At 51.2% G+C, this 18,954-nt stretch overlaps 1 protein-coding gene across 1 annotated transcript in view; it reads left to right on the plus strand.

Moving 5' to 3' along the window:
* Nucleotides 1-291: 291 nt before the first annotated feature.
* Nucleotides 292-18,954, plus strand: part of EPHA10 (EPH receptor A10) — a 32,000-nt gene continuing 13,337 nt past the window's right edge. Inside the window, exons 1-5 of the mRNA XM_069035943.1 lie at nt 292-306; nt 6,675-6,739; nt 8,033-8,702; nt 15,698-15,853; nt 16,599-16,940. Of these exons, the coding sequence (XP_068892044.1) occupies nt 8,099-8,702; nt 15,698-15,853; nt 16,599-16,940 (1,102 nt within the window). The 5' untranslated portion in view covers nt 292-306; nt 6,675-6,739; nt 8,033-8,098. The remainder of the gene's footprint in view (nt 307-6,674; nt 6,740-8,032; nt 8,703-15,697; nt 15,854-16,598; nt 16,941-18,954) is intronic.

The raw sequence follows: 18,954 nt of genomic DNA on the forward strand, positions 1-18,954 counted from the left end.
GGCACCAGGGCAGGCACTGGCCATTGCTGTGGCCACTCTGGAGCTTCTTCCCTGGCACTCAGCGCTGGACACTCACCTCAGAAGCCACATGACCAGCAGGACCAGCCTGTCTGAAATGCCTCTCACAATGAGTGATGGCCACATGCTTCAGATCCATTTGTGAAACATAACCAGCCTGCTGTAAGACCATTTCTGATGTGACTGAAAATGAAAATCCTGATGACAGCACTTCAAACAGAACTGCTGCAAATCTCTATAAGTGGTTTTAATGAAACCAGCCAGGAAGAGAAGGAGAGCAAATCAAAGGTAGGACAACTCCTTTGTTCAAATTACTGTAATTGGTATCAAAATTACATTAGTGGTTGTTTGCACCATTATACTTGAGGTACATCCTCATTACTCCCTCAGTTCTCAGAGGCTCACACACCTGAGCTCTCTGCACATCTGCCTTTCAAGCAGAGCAAGTGAAACCACAGCAGAGGGGCAGGCTGAGGGGGAAGAAGACTGTGTGTACAAACATGGGTGCTGGCAACCTGCCCTGTACTCAGCACCACCAGCAAAGCATCTCTGAGGGGCAGGACCTGCCTCCTCCACCAGCCTTCCCACTGCTCCCAGGGTGCAGTCCAGGGAGCAGATCCCACACACTGACTCCTGAGCTCAGTGTGTGCTTCCGTGTGTCCTTCAGGCTCTGTCACCAGATTGCGACACCTGGATCCTTCCTGTCTGGTTCTAATTAATAGTATGTGGTAATTTGTCTCTGGTTGAGTTGGAGCTTAACACCAGGTGGATCCATGCCCCAGCCAGAGGCAGGGTTCATACTGGTGATGACAGAACAGGGTATGACTTATGTAAGTGTAATGATACTATGCTGCCTAGAGCTCAGGATTTTCTCAGTATATGATGAATGTGAGGCATTTAAAAAAATTAGACACTCTATTTTACATTGTTTTCTAGAACGTGGATATCTGTGGGCTCTCTGGAAATCCATTAGCAAGAAATGTAAAGATGCTCGAAGGCATTTACCCAGATTAGCTGCATTTATGCAGTCAAGGGTCTTTTATGTGATTACCTTAAAAGCTAAAGAACTGCTGCAAAACATTTATAGTGCAGACATCCTGAAGCAAAGAGTACAGATCTGACAGAAAGACAGAGCTGTTAAAGAACAAGTGCACAGCTCTGGTTGCTTTGTATTTGCAGACAAACAACCCAGAAGGTAGAAGGGTTTTCTCTTTGCAGCACTGAGGCTGGGCTATGCAGCTTTGAGCATGAGATTTATGGGGAAGCTTTACATTAACTTTCATTTTCACTGTGATTTCTGCCAGTTAGCAGGAGGGGATGAGCAGGGATGGGCCAGCACTGGCTGTGATGGAGTGCTGTGCCCCTGGGAAGTGGTGTCTGAGCCCTGTGATCAGCTGGGGGTGGCAGACTGGTGAGGTGCCATTGGGACCGGATTGCCTGAGCCACTTTTCTCTGTGGGATATTCCCTAATGCCAGGCACACTTGTGGGGTATTGCTGCTACTTCCTCTGCTCTGGCTCTGCCCTTGTCACAGCAGAAGTCCTGGAGCATGTTTGTGTGACATGCCCAAAACAGTACAAAATTGCAGAAATCCTTTGTTTTTCATTGTACGAAAATACTTTCACGTGTGGAAGAGAAAGAGAAGTGCAAAAGCTTCCATGAGGTTTCTGCCTACTCCGTCTTTTGTCAAGGATTGTTCTTTCAGGTGTACATTGAGGCCTGCATCCTCATGGCTCCTTTGTCCTTTAGCATAAAAAGTAATTTGTCAGCAAAAGAAGAAAAGTTTTGTTTTTCAGTACAGATCTGGCTGTCCTCCTGCTGAGACTTTCAACTCTTTATCTCAGGAATTGATGGTCTTGGTTTCTGATTCTCTTTCCTTGGTGTTTGTATTGATTTTTTTTTTTCCAGGAGGGTTATTTTCACTGTGGTGTCAAAACTATCTTTCTGTCTCCACTTACAGCAGGTAATAGCTCAGCTCAGCCAATTACACATTTTCTGGGCTGGCCCCACTCTTTGTACAAGTTCACCTGACAGTCTGGAGCCTGGATGACCCGATGTCTTTGCTTTCCCTTTGCTGTTGTCTCTATAGGCACCTTCTGCAGCTGCAGCAGCAGTCAGGAGTAGATAAGGGCAGCAGCCCCAGAGCTGGGTGTGAACAGCAAAGGTGACCAGACAAACTGGGTATTCCTCTTCCTCCGCCTGCAGATACTGGTCCCTTGTTGTGCCGCTCCAGGAGCTGGTCGGCTGTGCCATCCCAGGGACAGCATCCCTCTGTCCTGTCCCTGGCTTGGCCTTGGGCTCGTGAAGAAATCCAGTAGTGTCCATTAAAGGCTGCTCTGTTTTCTTCACTCCAGCAATGGCTTTTAGTTATCTGCTGTTGCTGAAACAAAATTAATGAGATTATTTCCCCAAAACGTGATACTTAAAATCTTAATTAAAATACCTCTGGCTGTTCTAGTACCAAGATTTTATAAGTGCTTGGAATAATATTTCAGATAAATGGAAAAGCTGTGTACTTTTAACATGACAGACCCTTCTTCTAGTAAAACATACCTAACATCAAATCCTCCATATACTTCCAAAATCCTCTTCCCTGCTTGGCTCCTCAGTGACAGGAAAGTGTACACGCCTGTGGAGCTTGGTGGTGAATGGAGCTGTCCCAGGGGTCTGGACTGATTTGCTTCATGACATTGATACCTTCTACTGTCGCAGCAGTGAGACCCAGTGTGTGGATACTAAAAGGAAGCTGCTGTGCCTGGAGGCAGGCAAGTGAGAGCCTGTATATTACACTGTGAGAGTTGTGTGTCATATTAGAGCAATCTGGCTTTAATGGGCATCTTTCAAGCACAAACTAGCTTTTTCCCACACTTGACTGATCACACAAATAACTGTGATTAAAGGTCAAGTGCCTGGGTTTTTCTATTTTATATGCGAAAGAAAACCTAGAAGTTAACATAGCATGAAATTGTTATGCAGTTCTGAGCCTTTAACGACAACTAAATATCACTTTTCTTCCTGGGTGGCTTGAGAAATCTTCAGTAACAATGGGTCACTTCTTTTGGTTTCCACTTGAGGAAGATTATAAATAAACCCTGTCTTTTGCTTCCTTGCTCCGTAACATGATGGAGGGAGGGTTTTGACTGTATGAACTTGTGCCCCCAGTCAGTGTGGCTGTTCCTGGTCTCACTGGGAGCTCCTGAGCTGCAGGTGTATGGCAGGAGGCGCAGCTGGACTCCAGTGCTGGTGCAGCAGCACACAAAGCACTGACCCATGCTGAGCTCTCCTGGATGGGAAGAACACTGATAAATGGATGGGAACTTCCTCACTAGTAAAGTTAACACAGAGAGAAAAGGCACTGACCATGCACTGACCTCTTTGCAAAAGAGCTGAGAAATGAAGGGAGAGTTGGAAACATCCTCTAGCTCCAAGTGCCCAGCTGGGCTTGGTCTGTGGACCAAGCACCAACCCCTACGAGCAGGGGCTGGCCATGGGGTACCATAGCCTGGCAGGGCTGTGCTAGATGGAGGCTCAATGTTTTTACTTCAGACTTGCAATATTTTACATTTGCCACATAATCACAGCAAAGGGAACATCCCACAGGAACAAATGTTTGCTTTGGTATCATGGTATCTGCCGCTGGGGGAAAACTGGCAGGCGTTCAGCCTGACTAAACTTTGAAGGTACCAGCAACACCTAAAATTAGTAATCATCAAACCTTGTTGAGTTCCTCCCCCGATGCAGGAGGCTGTGGGCCTGGTGGCAAATACCTCGGCTTCAAGTGAGCCAAGAATTGCCTCCCCCAGCCCAGGCAGCCCCCCTGCAGCCTCATGGAGCCTCATGGTGCTGTGCCTGCTGCCACAGCACTGTCCTGAGTGTGGGTGTCATGATCCAGTTATTAAAAGGCTATTAGAAATGCCTCTGCCCAAATTAAGGTGCAAACAAGACTATATGCCAATGTCAATAGTATGGGTTTTATTTGACGGTAAATATGAAAGAGAGTGAGGAAAGAAGAGAAAGAAATAGAAAATAGGTGGGGGGGACAAAGAGGGCGACAGAGAATATCACCACTCAGTGGATCCCAATGGTGTTCCATTGATCCTCTCCAGCTGGTCTTCTTAGTGGTGAAGGTCCCCCTGGAAGGCATAGAATCTGAAGGCTTAATATACGCTCAGGCTAGGTAGGAAAACTCAGGCACCTTCTTGGGGGGTGAGTTTGCCATTGTCTCATACAACAGACTCCAGGTTTGTTGCATCACATGCAGCCCTGCAGTGCAAGGCCTCAGGAATGGCTCTGGGGGCACTTCAGGAGATCCTTGATGGATTATGACACCCCCTCTGCTGCCTCTCACGTGAATGTGCCCTGGATGTGGCCTCTGGGGTTGGGGGTTCCACAGCTGGGCCACTTTGTGTAAGGGAGGATGGGTGTTCACTGTCCCTGAGCAGAGGTTATGGCACACTGAAACTTCCTGCCCCCACCTCGGCTGGGGGGGAAATCTGCAAACCTGCTCCCAGCAAATGGGTCTGTGGGCTATGGCCTCCCCCACCGTGAAGAAAGCCAGAGATGATTCTTAGCACGGCTGCTGGGTTTGGCTCACATTCTCTTCCTTGTTTACTTGTTTGTTTCTCCCCGGGCCTGAGGTTGATTAAAGAATGAGTTTTCCCTTTATTTAATCTCAGTAGTTTGACTTACAGTCTGAAGTTCTTCAAGGAGGTTTCCTGTGGTTGTAGCTTCTTTATACAGTTTTTGCTATAATGTGCAAAACTTTATATCAATATTTGAGGCATGAACTATTTCAGTCTCTGACAGTGGGTCTGGCAGGACCCATCCTACCTGGGGCTACCTTTTCCTGGGGTTTCTGTCTGGGCATTTTTGGTTTCACAGCAGTTGCTGGGCTTGGAGGACCTCGACACGAAGCTGGGAATAAAATTTCGACCCAGAAAGGCAGGACAGAGGGCTCGACAAAACTGACATTCCTGGGCACCACTTGCAGGCCAGGGCAGGGATGAGACCTGCCCCACTCCTCTCCTGGGCCCTGTGCTGCAGGAAGGAGGCTCTAACCCAACACTCTTGCTCGCTATCGGCAGCAGGAAGCAAACATCATCTGGGCATGGGGGCGGCACAGCACTGCTGATTATGGCCGCAGCATCCCGGCAACAGCGAGGGCTGCCCGTGCCCCAGCAGCCCTCTGGCTTCCATGGGGAGGGCAGCAGTTCCAGGCAGCCCAAAGCTCAGCACCGCCGCGTGCCGCCGCTTCCCTCAGGAGCCGGCCCCGTCACCGCGCCCGGCCCGGGGCCGCCCTCAGTCGGCTCCAGAGTGCCCGCCCGCCCGCGCTCGCCCCGCCCGCGCGCGCCCCGCCCCTGCCGCCGATTGGCGGCGCGGGTCGAGGCCGCGCCCCGGCGGTAGCGGTTGGCGCGCCGCGGCGGGGGCGGGGCGCGGAGCCGGAGCGCGGCGGCGGCGCGGGGCGCGGAGTCGGGGCGCCATGGAGACGGCGCAGCCGCCGCCGCTGCTGCCGCTGCTGCTGCCGCTGCTGCCGGTGCTGCTGCCGCTGCTGCCCCGCGCTGCCGCCGAGCAGGGTGAGCCGGGTGGGGCGGCGGCGACTGCTCCCGGTGCTCCGGCAGCTCCCGGTTCTTCGGCGCCCCCGCGCCCCCAGCCGCGCCGTGTCCCCGGTGCTCCGGCACCGCCGTGTCCCCCGTGCCCGGCTGCCGCGGCGCGCGGTGTCGCCGCATCGGTCCCGACGTTGGTTGCCCGCGGCGGGTCGGGCTGCGCGTTGCGGTACCGGGAGCGGCCGGCTCGGCGGGTCGCTGCGGGGCTGGCCGGACGGGTTGTGGGGCGAATGTGCCGCTCTCCGGGGCGCGCCCTGCCGGAGGAGCGGGAGAGGAGGGACGGGTCCTTGTGGAGTGACCGGGTCAGCCCGGGGTGTCCCGGTCCCCGCGATCACCGGAGGCACTAGGCAGCGCGCTGCCGGCACCACGACAGGGAGACGGTTCGAGCCGTGGGGTCCGTGTTCGTGGAGTATGCGCTGCCACGGACGGACCCGACTGGTCCCGGAGGCGGGAAGAGTGTCGCGGAGCATCCCGGAGCGCTCCGAGCGGAACGGTCCTCAGGGATGTGCCCGGGCCGGGGATGCGCCGCCGCGCCCCTTGTTACCGGTGTTTGAGCCCGAGAGGAGGCTCGACCTGCCGGTCGGGAGCTGTGGCTGTTTGCTGGTTGTGGAAGGATCGTGAAGCTGTGAACTGAGGGAAATAGCTCTTCCTGTCAAAGACAGAATTGGCTATTTTGTGGAAAAAGGGCGTCGTTTGCCAGGGAAATCCCTCTTTCAAAGCAGCTGCTGGTACCTTTCATTTCCAGCATCCGGACGCCATGGTCATGGTACAGTGGCAGTGTTGCCTGTGGTGTCAGAGGGATCGTCCCTGGGATGGCACAGTCGTTAGGGCACTGATCAGGTACCTGCGAGGTTGTTCTGGGTGTGCAGTGAGAGCTTCGTGGTGCATGGTGCTCACACGGTGATGCCATGGCTGGTGGAGCCAGGGTGGGAGCTGCTCCCACGCCCTGGCAGCTGGCGCAGCATGGCACGAAGCTTCCCAGTGCAGGGACTGGGTGGGTTTTACTAGCATTTGCTGTGTCAGTGGTTTTCCTAACATGCTGTCTTCCCTGCAGTTGTCCTGCTGGACTCAAAGGAATCACAGGCGGAGCTGGGATGGACCTCACACCCATCAAATGGGGTAAGCATGGAGGTGGGACTGTCCCTCTGCACCAGTGGAAAGGGTGAAAGGGTCTGTCAGTCTCTTGGTGCTCAGCAGCATTTGAAGTCCTGCAGTATGAGTGCTTTGCTTACCATGGAACTGGGGTGGGGGCTGGCAGCCACAGGACCTCCTCATTCAAGGTTGGTGAGTAGCTTGGCATGCTCAGTGCCGGGAGCCCCTGGGAGCAGAGCGAGAAGTGAGGCATTGGCTATGTGAGCACTGTGACTGGTGTGGAGTCCCTCCCCAAAATGACTTTACACTACTAAAACAAGCAAATAAACACTGGGTAGTTAAGGCTTTGTGTTGTGGTTTGCACACCAGCATGAGCACCAACGGTCAGTCAAGCCCTTAAAATCCGAAGGCTGTGGCTGGGGAAGTCATTGGGAGCTGTGTCATGTAGCACTGTTTGATCAGCCCCTGGCTTTGCTGCTGGTGTTGGTCTAAAGCTGCCTTCAGAAAGCTTGGAGTTGTGCTCCTTTCAGCTTTGGGTTCATTTTCCTGAATGGAAACAAAGCATTCAGGGGGAAGAGAGATAGGTCCTAGAGTCATCTGTGCGGCACAGCTGTTTGTTTGCAGAAGAAACCCTGTTTTCGGTATGTTTTGACTATTTTGCATAAATTTACCCCCAGAAAGAATTGCTTTTGGAAATTGCCAGGTTGTCATTCAGGCTGTGAGGGTTGAATCATCATTTCACTGATCAGAATCTCTGCTGATAGCTTTGGGGAAACACTGTTTCACTTGCAGTCAGAGGATTTGTCCTGTTGCAGCTAAAACTTCTACTGGCAGAGAAGCTGCTGCTACTGTTTGTGAAGGCATTTGATGTCCTTGTGCAATGGTGTGACTGGTGTCACATCTCCTTAGACATCTTGGATTTCTCTGGGTGGCCCAACCCCATCCAGCATTACACTGTGTGGTAACACTGTGTGGATGCATCTTCCTGGGGATAGAAAATCTGAGGAGTATGTGGGAGATGAAGGCTCTGGCTCCTGAGCGGATGATGTGTCCAGAGTCAGGCTTTGTTTTCCAAGATCTGCTGCCAGTGCTGCCTTTCTGGTTGCGTCTTCATGCTTGCACCTCTGCAGAGAGCTCAGGTGTTAGGTGGTCCAGGAGCAGGGTTACTGCAGCTGGTGGTTTGGTGGTCTGAGGACTTCCACTGCCTACGACATAATGGCCTGTGGTGGGGAGGCTTGTGGTAGTGACATTAATACTGGTTGGTGTGTCTCTGCTGGGGCAGCTCCTGAGCTGTTACAGCCCTTTGTGTTCTCTCCCCAGTGGGAAGAGATCAGTGGCGTGGATGAAACCTACAAGCCAATACGCACATATCAGGTCTGCAACGTCATGGAGCCGAACCAGAACAACTGGCTGCAGACAGGCTGGATCGCCAGGCGTGATGGTCAGAGGATCTTCATTGAGCTGAAGTTCACCCTGAGGGACTGCAACAGCATCCCTGGTGTGACAAGCACTTGCAAGGAGACTTTCAACTTGTACTATGTTGAGTCTGACTCTGACTTGGGCCGGAGCGTCCGTGAGAGCAAGCACACCAAGATCGACACCATTGCTGCTGATGAGAGCTTCACCCAGGGGGACCTGGGCGAGCGCAAGATGAAGCTGAACACTGAGCTGAGGGAGATTGGGCACCTGAGCAAGAGAGGCTTCCACCTGGTCTTTCAGGACGTAGGCGCCTGTGTGGCGCTGGTCTCCGTGCGGGTCTATTACAAGAAGTGTCTCACCACTGTGCAGAACTTGGCCATGTTCCCAGACACAGTGGCAGAGACAGCCTTTGTGACGTTGGTGGAAGTTAAGGGCACTTGTGTCGCTCATGCTGAAGTGGACGTGGATAATCCCCCCCGGATGCACTGCAGCGCGGAGGGCGAGTGGCTGGTCCCCATAGGGAAATGCATGTGCGGCCCTGGCTTTGAGGAGAAGGACGGGGGATGCAGAGGTAAAAGTGGCCATTGGTGTCCTGGCAGTTTTTGTCTGTGTCAGTCCGTGCTGCTGCCAGAGCTCTCTGGTGCCTGAGCACAGTTTGGACAAATGGAATTGTCTTTTGTCAGCAATATGTTTCTTTAGGTGATGGCAGCTCCCCAGTGAACCACCAGACCTTTGTTTGGAGGGTGGCAGTTGGAGGGCATGGGGCTGCTCTGCAGCGTGGTGCTTGTTGGGCAGACATGTCAGAGCTCTGGATGCTGGCAGGCATTTCCCACAGCTTTATCTGTAATGTTAAAATTACTCTAGAACATTAATATCCCTGTTGATATGCTTTGGACACAGTTTAATAATTCGGTGGCTTTACAGCTCACAAGGTTATATTTAAGGACAGCTGCAAAAACGGACGTACCCTCTGCCTTAACAGGTATCCATCCCACTAATGAACCTGGGGCTGTGACCACTTCTATCTCGCTTTCAAAGGCAGGTGAGACCCAGGTGTGGGATGCTGGCTGTCATGCTCTTCCTCAGAGTGTGTGACCCTCTGAATGGAGAGAGTTGCTGGTCTAATGCCACCCCTGGGCACCTTCTTGCCAGCCGAGACCTGGGAAAGGGGATGCATTCTTCAGTAAAACACATCTGAAAAGACCCTTTGCTACCCATCCCTGGTGTCCAGATGATGCCTTGGTTCTCTCCCTTTTCGCCTCAAAAACAGATTGACAGGAAAACAGCTAAATAACTGCCAGGCAGGTAGATTTCCCCCACACTGGAGGCAGGTGGTGCAGTAGGACGAGCAAGCTTTTCCCATGGAGTTGGATCTGCCCTCCAGGCTTTTCAGTTTTACACTGTGCTGATGGTGCTGCCTTCCTCCAGGTGGTGGGATGCCCTTCCAGGTGCTCTGGGCAGTGGCTTCTCCTTAAGAAGACCTTATTAAAGCTATCAAATTGAAATCTCAGTGCTGTTGATTGCTTCAGTGGCTGCATGGCAGCTTGCCATGCTTTCCACATCTGTTTGGAGTAGGGATTTACATAGTGAGTCCCAGAAGGCTTTTGCTAATGTTTCAGGTTTCTCTGTGCTGAGTTTAAATAGTTCATATTCTCTGAGGAAAAATATTTGAAGTAATTTAATGGACATAATTAAGTTTTTCTCCCCTCTCACAGAAAGCCGGTCATTAGTCATTCTCTGTGGAGCAGCGTCTGATGTCTGGTCAAATATGAGAAAATAGTTTTTAAGGGTTGAAAGTTTTGGGTTTGTTTGCAGCCCTGCATTAGCATAGTGCTAAGTGAATAGCTTTAAAAGATTTCTGATGAAAGCAGCCAGGGTTGTGGAAATTCTTCAGTGAGGACAAAAGCCCTTGAGCTGGAGGCAGGTGGGTACTATAGGAGTTTGGGGATGATAAACCAGCCAGGTGATGGCACAACACACCTGGCTCCACCACTATGATCTTGTGGTGGTGGCTTTGGAGGGCTCAGTGGGTGTGAATCTGTGGGATCCTGCTGGCCCATGAAACTTCTTGGCCACAGTCTCTGTTGCAGCTCTTGTGGGCCTGAGAGGTCCAGGTGGCGGACTTGGGGTGGTGGGGGCTCTGCTGCTGGTGCCTGTGGGGTGGCATGGGCGCCAGGGTCATGCTTGCGGGTGGTGGTGGCAGCAGGACTGTGGCACTGGCGACAGCTGCAGCACAGCTGGAGGATGCAGGAGATGAACTAGCAAAGGTGTTTAAACTTGGTTGCAGAGCTGGTGTCCCTGTAACCCTGATTTAGCTACTGAAAGCATCCTGCGCCAAGAGAAGGTTTGTGTCTTCTGAAATTAGGAGAGATGAAAAAAGGCCAACAGGACTTATGACTCTGCTAATTCTGGCTGCAGGAAAGCTAAGTCTTTCCATGTCCATCCTCCTGTCTTGCACCACTGCTCCAGAGGCACCCCAGCACTCCTGACAACTTTGCATGTTTCCGATGAATCACTTTAGTGTTTGGTGGAGTGCAGCCATCTCTGGGGTGGGACTGCACAACTTTAGTTCTGTTTAACATCCACTCACAAAGAACAGAAGAGTTTGTCACTGAAAATGTACTCAGACTGCTTGTCTTGTCTGATGTATCTCTGTAGCCAGATGCTGCTCTGTGCTTACTCTGACCATAAAACCCATTCCTGGAAGATGCACGGCAGGCAAGTGGGCAGTCCTGTGCTCTGTGGATGATCTCTTGCCCCTCCCTGTTTTGTTTTCACTTGGCTTTTCACCTTTGATGTCTTTTTACCATTACTTTTGTCAGGCGTGAGCTGTAGCCCCTTTGTGCCATTTGTTTTGTGATGTGTAGCAATAGCTTTTGTGTAAATGAAGCCATGGTAAGGGGGATCTGCCTGACATTTTCCTTCAAAGTTGTCTCCTTCTGCTTCATCTTTTCTATCCAATCCCTAGTAATATCTGCAAGGAGAATTTCAACAAAGCTCAAGGTTAATATTTACCCGCCAGATTTGCTGCAAATGAGACAACTTAAACCAGACATTGAACTAATATGATGGAGACCAGTTACCAAAAATAGCTGCCAGCCACTCTTCTTTGACAGAAACGTAAATTTGTGCTCTGACGAAGTTTCCTCCTCAATTCATTTTCCTCCACTTCTGACAGCAGTGGCAAGAGCCAGCTCTGCACTGCTGCTGTGCCCCATGCTCTGCTCTCCCTCACCAGCACCCGGAGCTCTGCTCGGTCTGGTCAGTAATGGTCTAATTAGTGGCCATGTCCTTTGTCTACATGGGAATGACATCACTGAAAACAGTTTTAGAGTTGAAATAGTTTCTAGTGCTTTGTCAGGATTTCTAAATGGCCTTTTAAAGAGATGAGTGTTGCTGCTTTTCTGGGGAGGAAAACCTCGCACAGGAGGTGGCTTCAGTGACAGCCTTGTGGCAGCATGGGGAGCAGCTGCTGGTGTCCACAGTTGCTGTTTGAAATGGGGAATAACAGAAATTCCCCCTCCTTTTCTGCATTACTGGATGGATTTTTGAGCAGCATGTTGAATTCAACCTGCTATGGACAAGACACAAGGAAGATTTTTTTGTATCTCTCTTAGGGAAAAAGCAAAGGTTTAAGGTGGGGGTGGGATGTGGGGTGAATAAGATGCTCTTCTGTCCATTGGGTATGTCCCACCACATTACTGGGTCACTGCAGTCTCCTTGGGTGGAAAAGAAATAGTTCAACTGAAAGTTAGAGAAATTTAAAATAATAAATTACAGTATTTTGTCATTTACTGCAAAGATACTTCCTGAAGCCCGAGGTCTGCTTTTCTGTTTAAATACAAAAAAGATGGATCCAAATGTACAGCACTTGGAGCTTTTGATTTGTTTAATCTTTTATACATTAGCTTGCAAACCTGTAAGTGCTCTTGGAGTGTGTTTTATCTGCTGACTGATGCTGGAGGATTATGCATACGTTTATTTTTCCTCCTGGGACTCTGTAAGTTGCACAAAGCACCAGGTTTTACTTTCATCACAGATGCAGCCACAGGCATCCCACAGTCAGACCCTGCACTCGTGGGGCCAGCACTGCTGTGTGGAATTGACCCTTGGTAGGGCTGGAGCTGGGGACATTGCAGGGGGGTTGTGAGGTGCGATCAGCCGTAGTGCTGGATGGTGGGTGCTGCTTCCCATCAGCTGTGCACATAGAGCACCCATGTAAAATGAGCTCTCTTTTCAGTCTCTCTGGAGTAATGACCAGGCTTGGAGGTATTTATCATTTGGGATTGCATGTTACATTGCTGGTTCACAGTGTGTCTGAAATAATTATGGCTATGGAAGTTGTGACAGATTCAGACACAAATCGCTCCATGACATTTAATTTCAGAGCAAACTACTCTGACAATTACAAGCATCACAAGTTGTTTGGAGAATTCCTGTGAGGTTAAGGTCATGGATATCTGGCTGCTGGATGAACGTGGTGAATAGGCTGTTGAAATGCAGAGAGGACGTGTCTTGCCCACAGCTAAGGGGGTTCGTGTGAGCTGAAGTGCTCAGCAGGCACGGGGTGCACTGAGAGGCCGGTCAGCCAGTCCTTCACTGGGAACTGTTTGGTGGATCCATTAGGGAACTGAGAGAGACAACAGTAAATTGCAGTTGGCTCAGCGGATGTGCCTGCTTCAGTGTGTCCTTGAGGAACATTCTGGCATAAATAGCAATGAGGTTCTGTCAGTCCTGGCTGGATTCATCAAATGCACTCTGTTAGATATTTCATGACTGTCTTTCTTCTGGACTAAATCACTAAATTTAATTTCAGCTGTTAAGAGCTCATTGTTGGGGATGCACAAAGATCTTGCCCGTGGACACAGGTTTTTGTTTTAGTACTCTTCAAATTATTTAACAAGGACAGAAATAACAGAGTAGCATTGTCTAGAGGTGTCAGAATTGCTGGGAATGTGTTGGACCATAGGCTGCTTGTTAAAAACCAGTTATTAAAACACTCCAAACTGTGTGGAAGGCAAGGTGCTTTTGGATTCTCTCAAGTGGTGCAGCCCAAAGTTCCCATCCTGGCAGACATGGAACCGAGGTGAGAGGAGCCACAGCCCGACTCAGTGCTTGCATTGATTGCTCCTCATGCTGACTGTGTCCCTTTCACACTGTCACGCAGACTGGACACGATTGCTGTCCCTTCTCTCTGCCTGCAGTATTGATTACAGCTGGTGGGGGAAGACAAGGCGAGATCACAACCTCAGTGTGGAGGGGACAGGAGCCTCTCTGCTACCCGAGGACATTTGTCGACAAGGCTCTTTGGCCACCTCAGTACACCACTGAAACTCTATTCTGTCAATGATTTACACAAGGTGCCCTGTCTGGTTTGGGCAGTGCATCCTTGTCCATGGGCACTGCTGGCAGTGTCTGTCTCTCCGTGGGGCTGCTGCCCCCTCCTTTCCCACTGCGCTGGCCTGAGGCACTTTGCCTTGGAAGCACTGATGAAATGTTTGGAACATCATAAACAGTGACTTTCTTGGCTTGATAATGGGATTAAGATAGATGGAGTATGGCGCTGCTGGCGTAGTCCAGTGAGGGGTCAGCAGGAGCAAGAGCTCCTGGGAAAGATGCACTGGTAACAGCTTGGATGACGGTAGTGAGATTGCTGGTTTGAGTGTTGCTCAGGGAGGGCTGGATGCATGTCTAAGGGCTTGAGGGGCCCAGTGCTCCCAGTCTGTCCTTTGCTGGGAGGGACTGTCAGGCTGCTGGGGTGCCTCAACCCATGGTGCTGTCCTGCTTCTTGCTGTGGCACCCCCGGTGCCAGCTGTGTGTTTCCCCAGCTGTGGCTTTCCTAAAGAGCATTTTTATGAATGTCTGCTTCAACAGAGAAAATTAACACACATTAAAGGAGATGAACTTTGTCAAATACAATTCCATGACCAAAACTGGAAAGGAATCGATTTTGGAAGACAACTGCGTTGTAGTATTAATTATAAATGCCTGTATAAGGGTTTTGAGTGAGGCTGCGGCTGTTATTGATTCACACTGGCACACATGACGCTGCTGCTGCTGGTAGGACTTCACTGGGAAGGGAAAATGAAAGCTATCCCATGCCACTTGAGTAGGAAACCATGCATTTTCTAGGTCTGCATCCTCAACTGCCCCTGCTTTCCCTATGGCACAGGCTGGGAATGAGAGAGGATGTTGCTCTCTCTCAGCTAAGACACCCACTCCTTTCTGAGGAGCTGTGTCAGATGAGGTGGTAAGAGAAGCCTTTCCCATGGTTACTTCATGCTGGGTAATCAGCCAACCTGCAGCACAAATCAGTGTAGCTTGTTCTGCTGCTGGTTTGACAGTGTGCAGACAGTGTTACATTGAGGAGGGAATGTGCTCTCTCTGTCAGTGAGATGGATCAGGCATGCTTGAGGAGCTTCTGTGGTCAGCAGTGGTGGAGCTGGAGAGAGGCAGTTGATCCATCTGACCCATCCGACTGGGACAATGAATTATTGAATTTTATTGTTTAATAATTTAGTTGTGATAGTACCAGAGGACCAGGAACAGGATAGAAAGCAGTGTACAAAAAAGAGAATTTCATTCTATAAATTGATGACCTGATCTCCCAAGAGCTGTCACATACCCACTGTAGAAATACGTGCTGTGAAATGACAGGGAAACCTAAACCAGCTGGAGACCAAGAAAAACACTCGTAGGCTGAGGCAGAAGAGAGTGGGAGTTTGTCTGAAAAAAGAAACAGTGACACACATATGATGCATCACATGTGCTGGGCACTTCTGTTCTTCTCAAGGGCAAGTTTTGGACAGCCAAGGAAAAAAATTAGCAAGTAAAGCCCACGGCTCCTCGTGGGACACACTCACATGGGGTTGTGGTGCCTGCTCCTGGGACATGCAAATTGGGGTATTTTGTGCTATTAATAATGACAGACACTTCTGTAAACTTACTTCTGGCTGTTAGAAAACAGGGAGGAATAGTCTGAAAGACACTTCTAATTGGAAATGTTCCATTTCCTATGATGAGATGTCAGATTTGTGTGACAGGCACATCTGAGGGATGGGGGTTCTGGGCTTAGTGCTTGGATCCCATCATGTTTGTAAACAGGATTGATTTTCCTGTCCTGTCTGATGCAGTGATATTTCTGCCCCGTATTGTGGTCAGTGCTGCCTAACTAAAGGAAAAAGCAAACTCTGTCTCCGTTCTATGAATATACTACTAGTTTTTATTTGTTTTCTCAAATGTAAAGAGGGAACTGGAAGTTTCAGGAGCAATTTTAACATTTGCTATTTTTTCCTGGCTTATCTAGCACCCTAGATAGGGAATGACGTTTACTATGAAAGTCAGTGCAGAGCGACAGCACCCAAATGTCTCTTCTGGGTAAAGCTAAGGGACATCTCTCTTGGTGCCAGGATCATGCAGGTGCTCAGGGAAAACAGCTTAGAGGGCGGTGTCTGCTGGCCAGTGGCAGCAAAGGAGTTCCCAGGAAACAGGGAAATGCAGTCACCAGACATGTCCCCCCCATTCATCCTGTGCTGCTCTCCCCTTAACACCCTCTCTCTCTTTCAGCTTGCCTTCCTGGGTTTTACAAGCTCTCCCTCCATCTCCCTCTCTGCTCTCCATGCCCTGAGCACAGCTTCACACATGAAGAAGCCTCCACGTTCTGTTTGTGCCAGAAGAATTACTCCAGGTCTCCTTCAGACCCACCATCTGCCTCCTGCACACGTACGTCTCGCTGGAACAGCGGCTCTCTGTGGCGAGGGAACAGTGTCCAGGCACTTTGTCTGTCCTGCAGCACAGAGCTGGGTGGTGCCCAGGGCTGTCTCAGGCTCCCTCTGCCTGCACTGTGTGCTCACCTGTGGAAGCAGGTTGCTGGGGGTCCCGTCTGCGCTGCGGTGAAGCTGCAGTGGGGAGGGGATGGAGGGGCTGTCCCTACAACCCAGAGCTTGCAGGCTGAGGCTGCAGGCTGATGAGACAGGTGTGCAGTTAGGCTTGCAGACTCCCTGGTAAAACTGGGGCACACTCATTTAGTCACTGTAGTTCACAGGTTTTAATTAAATGGCCTCTAGTTAATTGGACTGGACTCCAGCTGCTCTGGTGATGGATGCTGTCCAGCTGCCAGCCCAGGCAGGAGGAACCCTCCATCTCTGCTGAGCATGGCCAGGCAGTGTCTGACCGGCAGCAGGCTCCTGGGCACCAGTGGTGCTCAGGAGAATGCTGGGTCCAGCCAGGTGCTTCTCATGGACAGTGTGAGCTGTGGCTTATGGTGCACACACATCCCTACAGCTGGGATCTGCTGTCCCATGTCCCACTGTGTTGCATGCACCAATGCCTCCATGTACCCTCATGCCACCCCTCAATGTGGCTGTGCAGGACCGTGTTCTTGTGCTCTACCCCCAGTGCCTTTGCTGCTGCTCCCAGAGGACCTTTAGGTTTGTCCCAACACCTGTGCACAGACTTTTGCTTCCAGGTCCACCCTCTGCCCCAAGGAACCTGGTCTACAGCCTGCGGCAGTCGTCACTGGTGCTGGAGTGGAGTGCCCCTGCCGACGCAGGTGGCCGCAGCGACCTGACCTACAGCCTGTGGTGTGGCCGGTGCCCGGCGGTGCTGCGGGGCCGCTGTGAGCAGTGTGGCAGCAGCGTGGGCTTTGTGCCTCAGCAGACGGGGCTGGTGGACCGCACCGTCACCCTGGTGAACCTGCTGCCTCACGTCAACTACACCATCCGCGTGGCGGCCCTCAACGGCGTCTCGGCCGTGAGCCCGCTGTCGGGCCAGCAGTACGCCGAGGTCAACGTCTCCACCAGCCGTGCAGGTACGGCTGCGGCGTGGCACACGTGGACAGGGCTTGGTGCTTTGTCCCCATCGCACCAAGGGGGCAGTTGCTTTTGCTGTCTTGTTCTGGCACGTCAGCTCTGGGGTGTCGGGGTCTGCTCTGGAGCCAGGTTGGTGGCTTTGCTGCTGGGAGGACATGGAGTCTGGGGGTGGTGTGGTCACTGTCCTCGGGCTCCACGTGCCTGTGCCATGGCAGTGCCCCGTTTCTGCTTGGTTTGTCCTGGTGGCGCAGACATGATGCTTAGATGTGACAGAGGGGCAGATGAAGACTGGCCCATGGCACTCTCGGAGGGTTCCAGTTGGTGCCACTGGGAGGCAAGGAGTAAGCGTGGTGACAGCCTGGGCTGTGAAGGGACAAGTCTGCTCTGTAATCTGGCTGCAGTTTGAATTTACAAATCACAAAAAAAGTACCTTTGATGAAGCAACATTTTCAGCCCATTCATAAAAAAACCCTTCTTAAAACAGATAATTCAAATGTTGGCTATCCTTCAGAAACAAAAAAATTGATTTCCTTTCTCTATTCTGCGCTAGTCTGTGACACTATTTTTTTACTGTAATTGTCCCCTTCCATTTCCAGTTTGGCATTTCTGTTCCCTCAGGCAAGGGGAAGCAAGTGCCCATGCCTGTGGACAGGTCCCTGACCAGAGGGGTCTGTCCCTCCTCAGCTGACTGTGCTGAAGGACAGTTGGCTCTGGCTTGTTGTGTCCTTGTCTGTTCCTCTGCGGTTACGTTATTAATTTGCATGAAAACCCTTTTCCAAGCCACAGGTAATGGAGACAGATGATCCTCATGTACCTCTTGGCAGGAATTGGCCAACAATTTCATCTGAAGAGATTAAACTTTGATCTTGTTATAAATAATTTTCCCACCACTTGATCAAATGTTTTTGTGCATGTTGTTGCTTTCTCTTCCCTCATACCATAATCCCTGTGACTCCATTGGGGGATGCTGTGCTGCAGACGGCTCCTCAGTGGAGGTGTCATTCCTCATTAGGATCTTTGCTGTTCAAGGATGGATTTAGCTCTGGGAAGATCTTCTGCCTCCTGAGCTCAGGGCAGGGGGACAGAGGACAGGCTGGGGTGGGTTGAGCTTAGAGAGGTCTAATAAAAAGCCATTCCTCCAGTCTGGTGCAGGCAGAGGGGCCGGTGCTCTGGAGCTCCCACCTTGCCTGGGCCCCCAGGTCTGAGCTGGGCACAAGAGGCCAGGTGTGGGAGTGCCCCATTCTCTTTGGGAGTGAAGCAGCGAGTCGGTGATGCTAGTCCATGCCTTGGCTGCTAAGAGCAGCTTTTCCCCTGGGGAAGGGGGAAATCTCAGCCCTTTACTCGATACTGTGTACTCCCGAGGGAACAGAAATGCACATAAAGAATGTGGATAATTAATCCTGTAATCTGTTCAAAATCAATGTCTCTTGTTGAGCTGTCAAGTCTCTGGATGCAGATGGTGGCTTGGAATTACCCAAGCAGCTGAGGCTCAGGAGTTTCTTGGAACCCTGGCAGTTCTTTATTGCTGAAAGTGTTCCCTTCCCTGTAGTGCCAGGCCAGGGCTGCCCTGTCTGCAGGCACCCGGTGCCCTGGTTCCTCTTGCCTTGCACCGTCAGCAAGAAGCGACAGTGATGGTTAACCCATGCCTATCAGCAAAGAAGGGGAGAAGGTGGGGAGAATGTAGTTTCCTGGAGGGGTGGCTGCACAGCTGAATTTGTAAGACCCCACTGCAAAGAGGGGACCCTGTGTGAGCAGGATGTGGAGCCACAGCTGGCAGAGACAGTATGTGGAGGTGCTCCTCAGAGCACATCGTCTCTTGGAGTCCTGACTCTGCAGCCCCTTGTCACTAGAGCCCACCACAGAAGTGCTGGATATGGCCAGAGGTCAGGAGGAAGAAGACTCCATGGATGCCTGAGCAGTGGTGACTTCCATTGTGGCTGTCATGCTGTGGTCTCGGAAGTTGTTTGCAGCAGCAGGGGAGCTCTGTCTGCTGCTATGCAGGTTCAGAGGAAA

This window comes from Aphelocoma coerulescens, chromosome 23 (assembly GCF_041296385.1).
Source record: "Aphelocoma coerulescens isolate FSJ_1873_10779 chromosome 23, UR_Acoe_1.0, whole genome shotgun sequence".
In the NCBI taxonomy this organism is placed as follows: domain Eukaryota; kingdom Metazoa; phylum Chordata; class Aves; order Passeriformes; family Corvidae; genus Aphelocoma; species Aphelocoma coerulescens.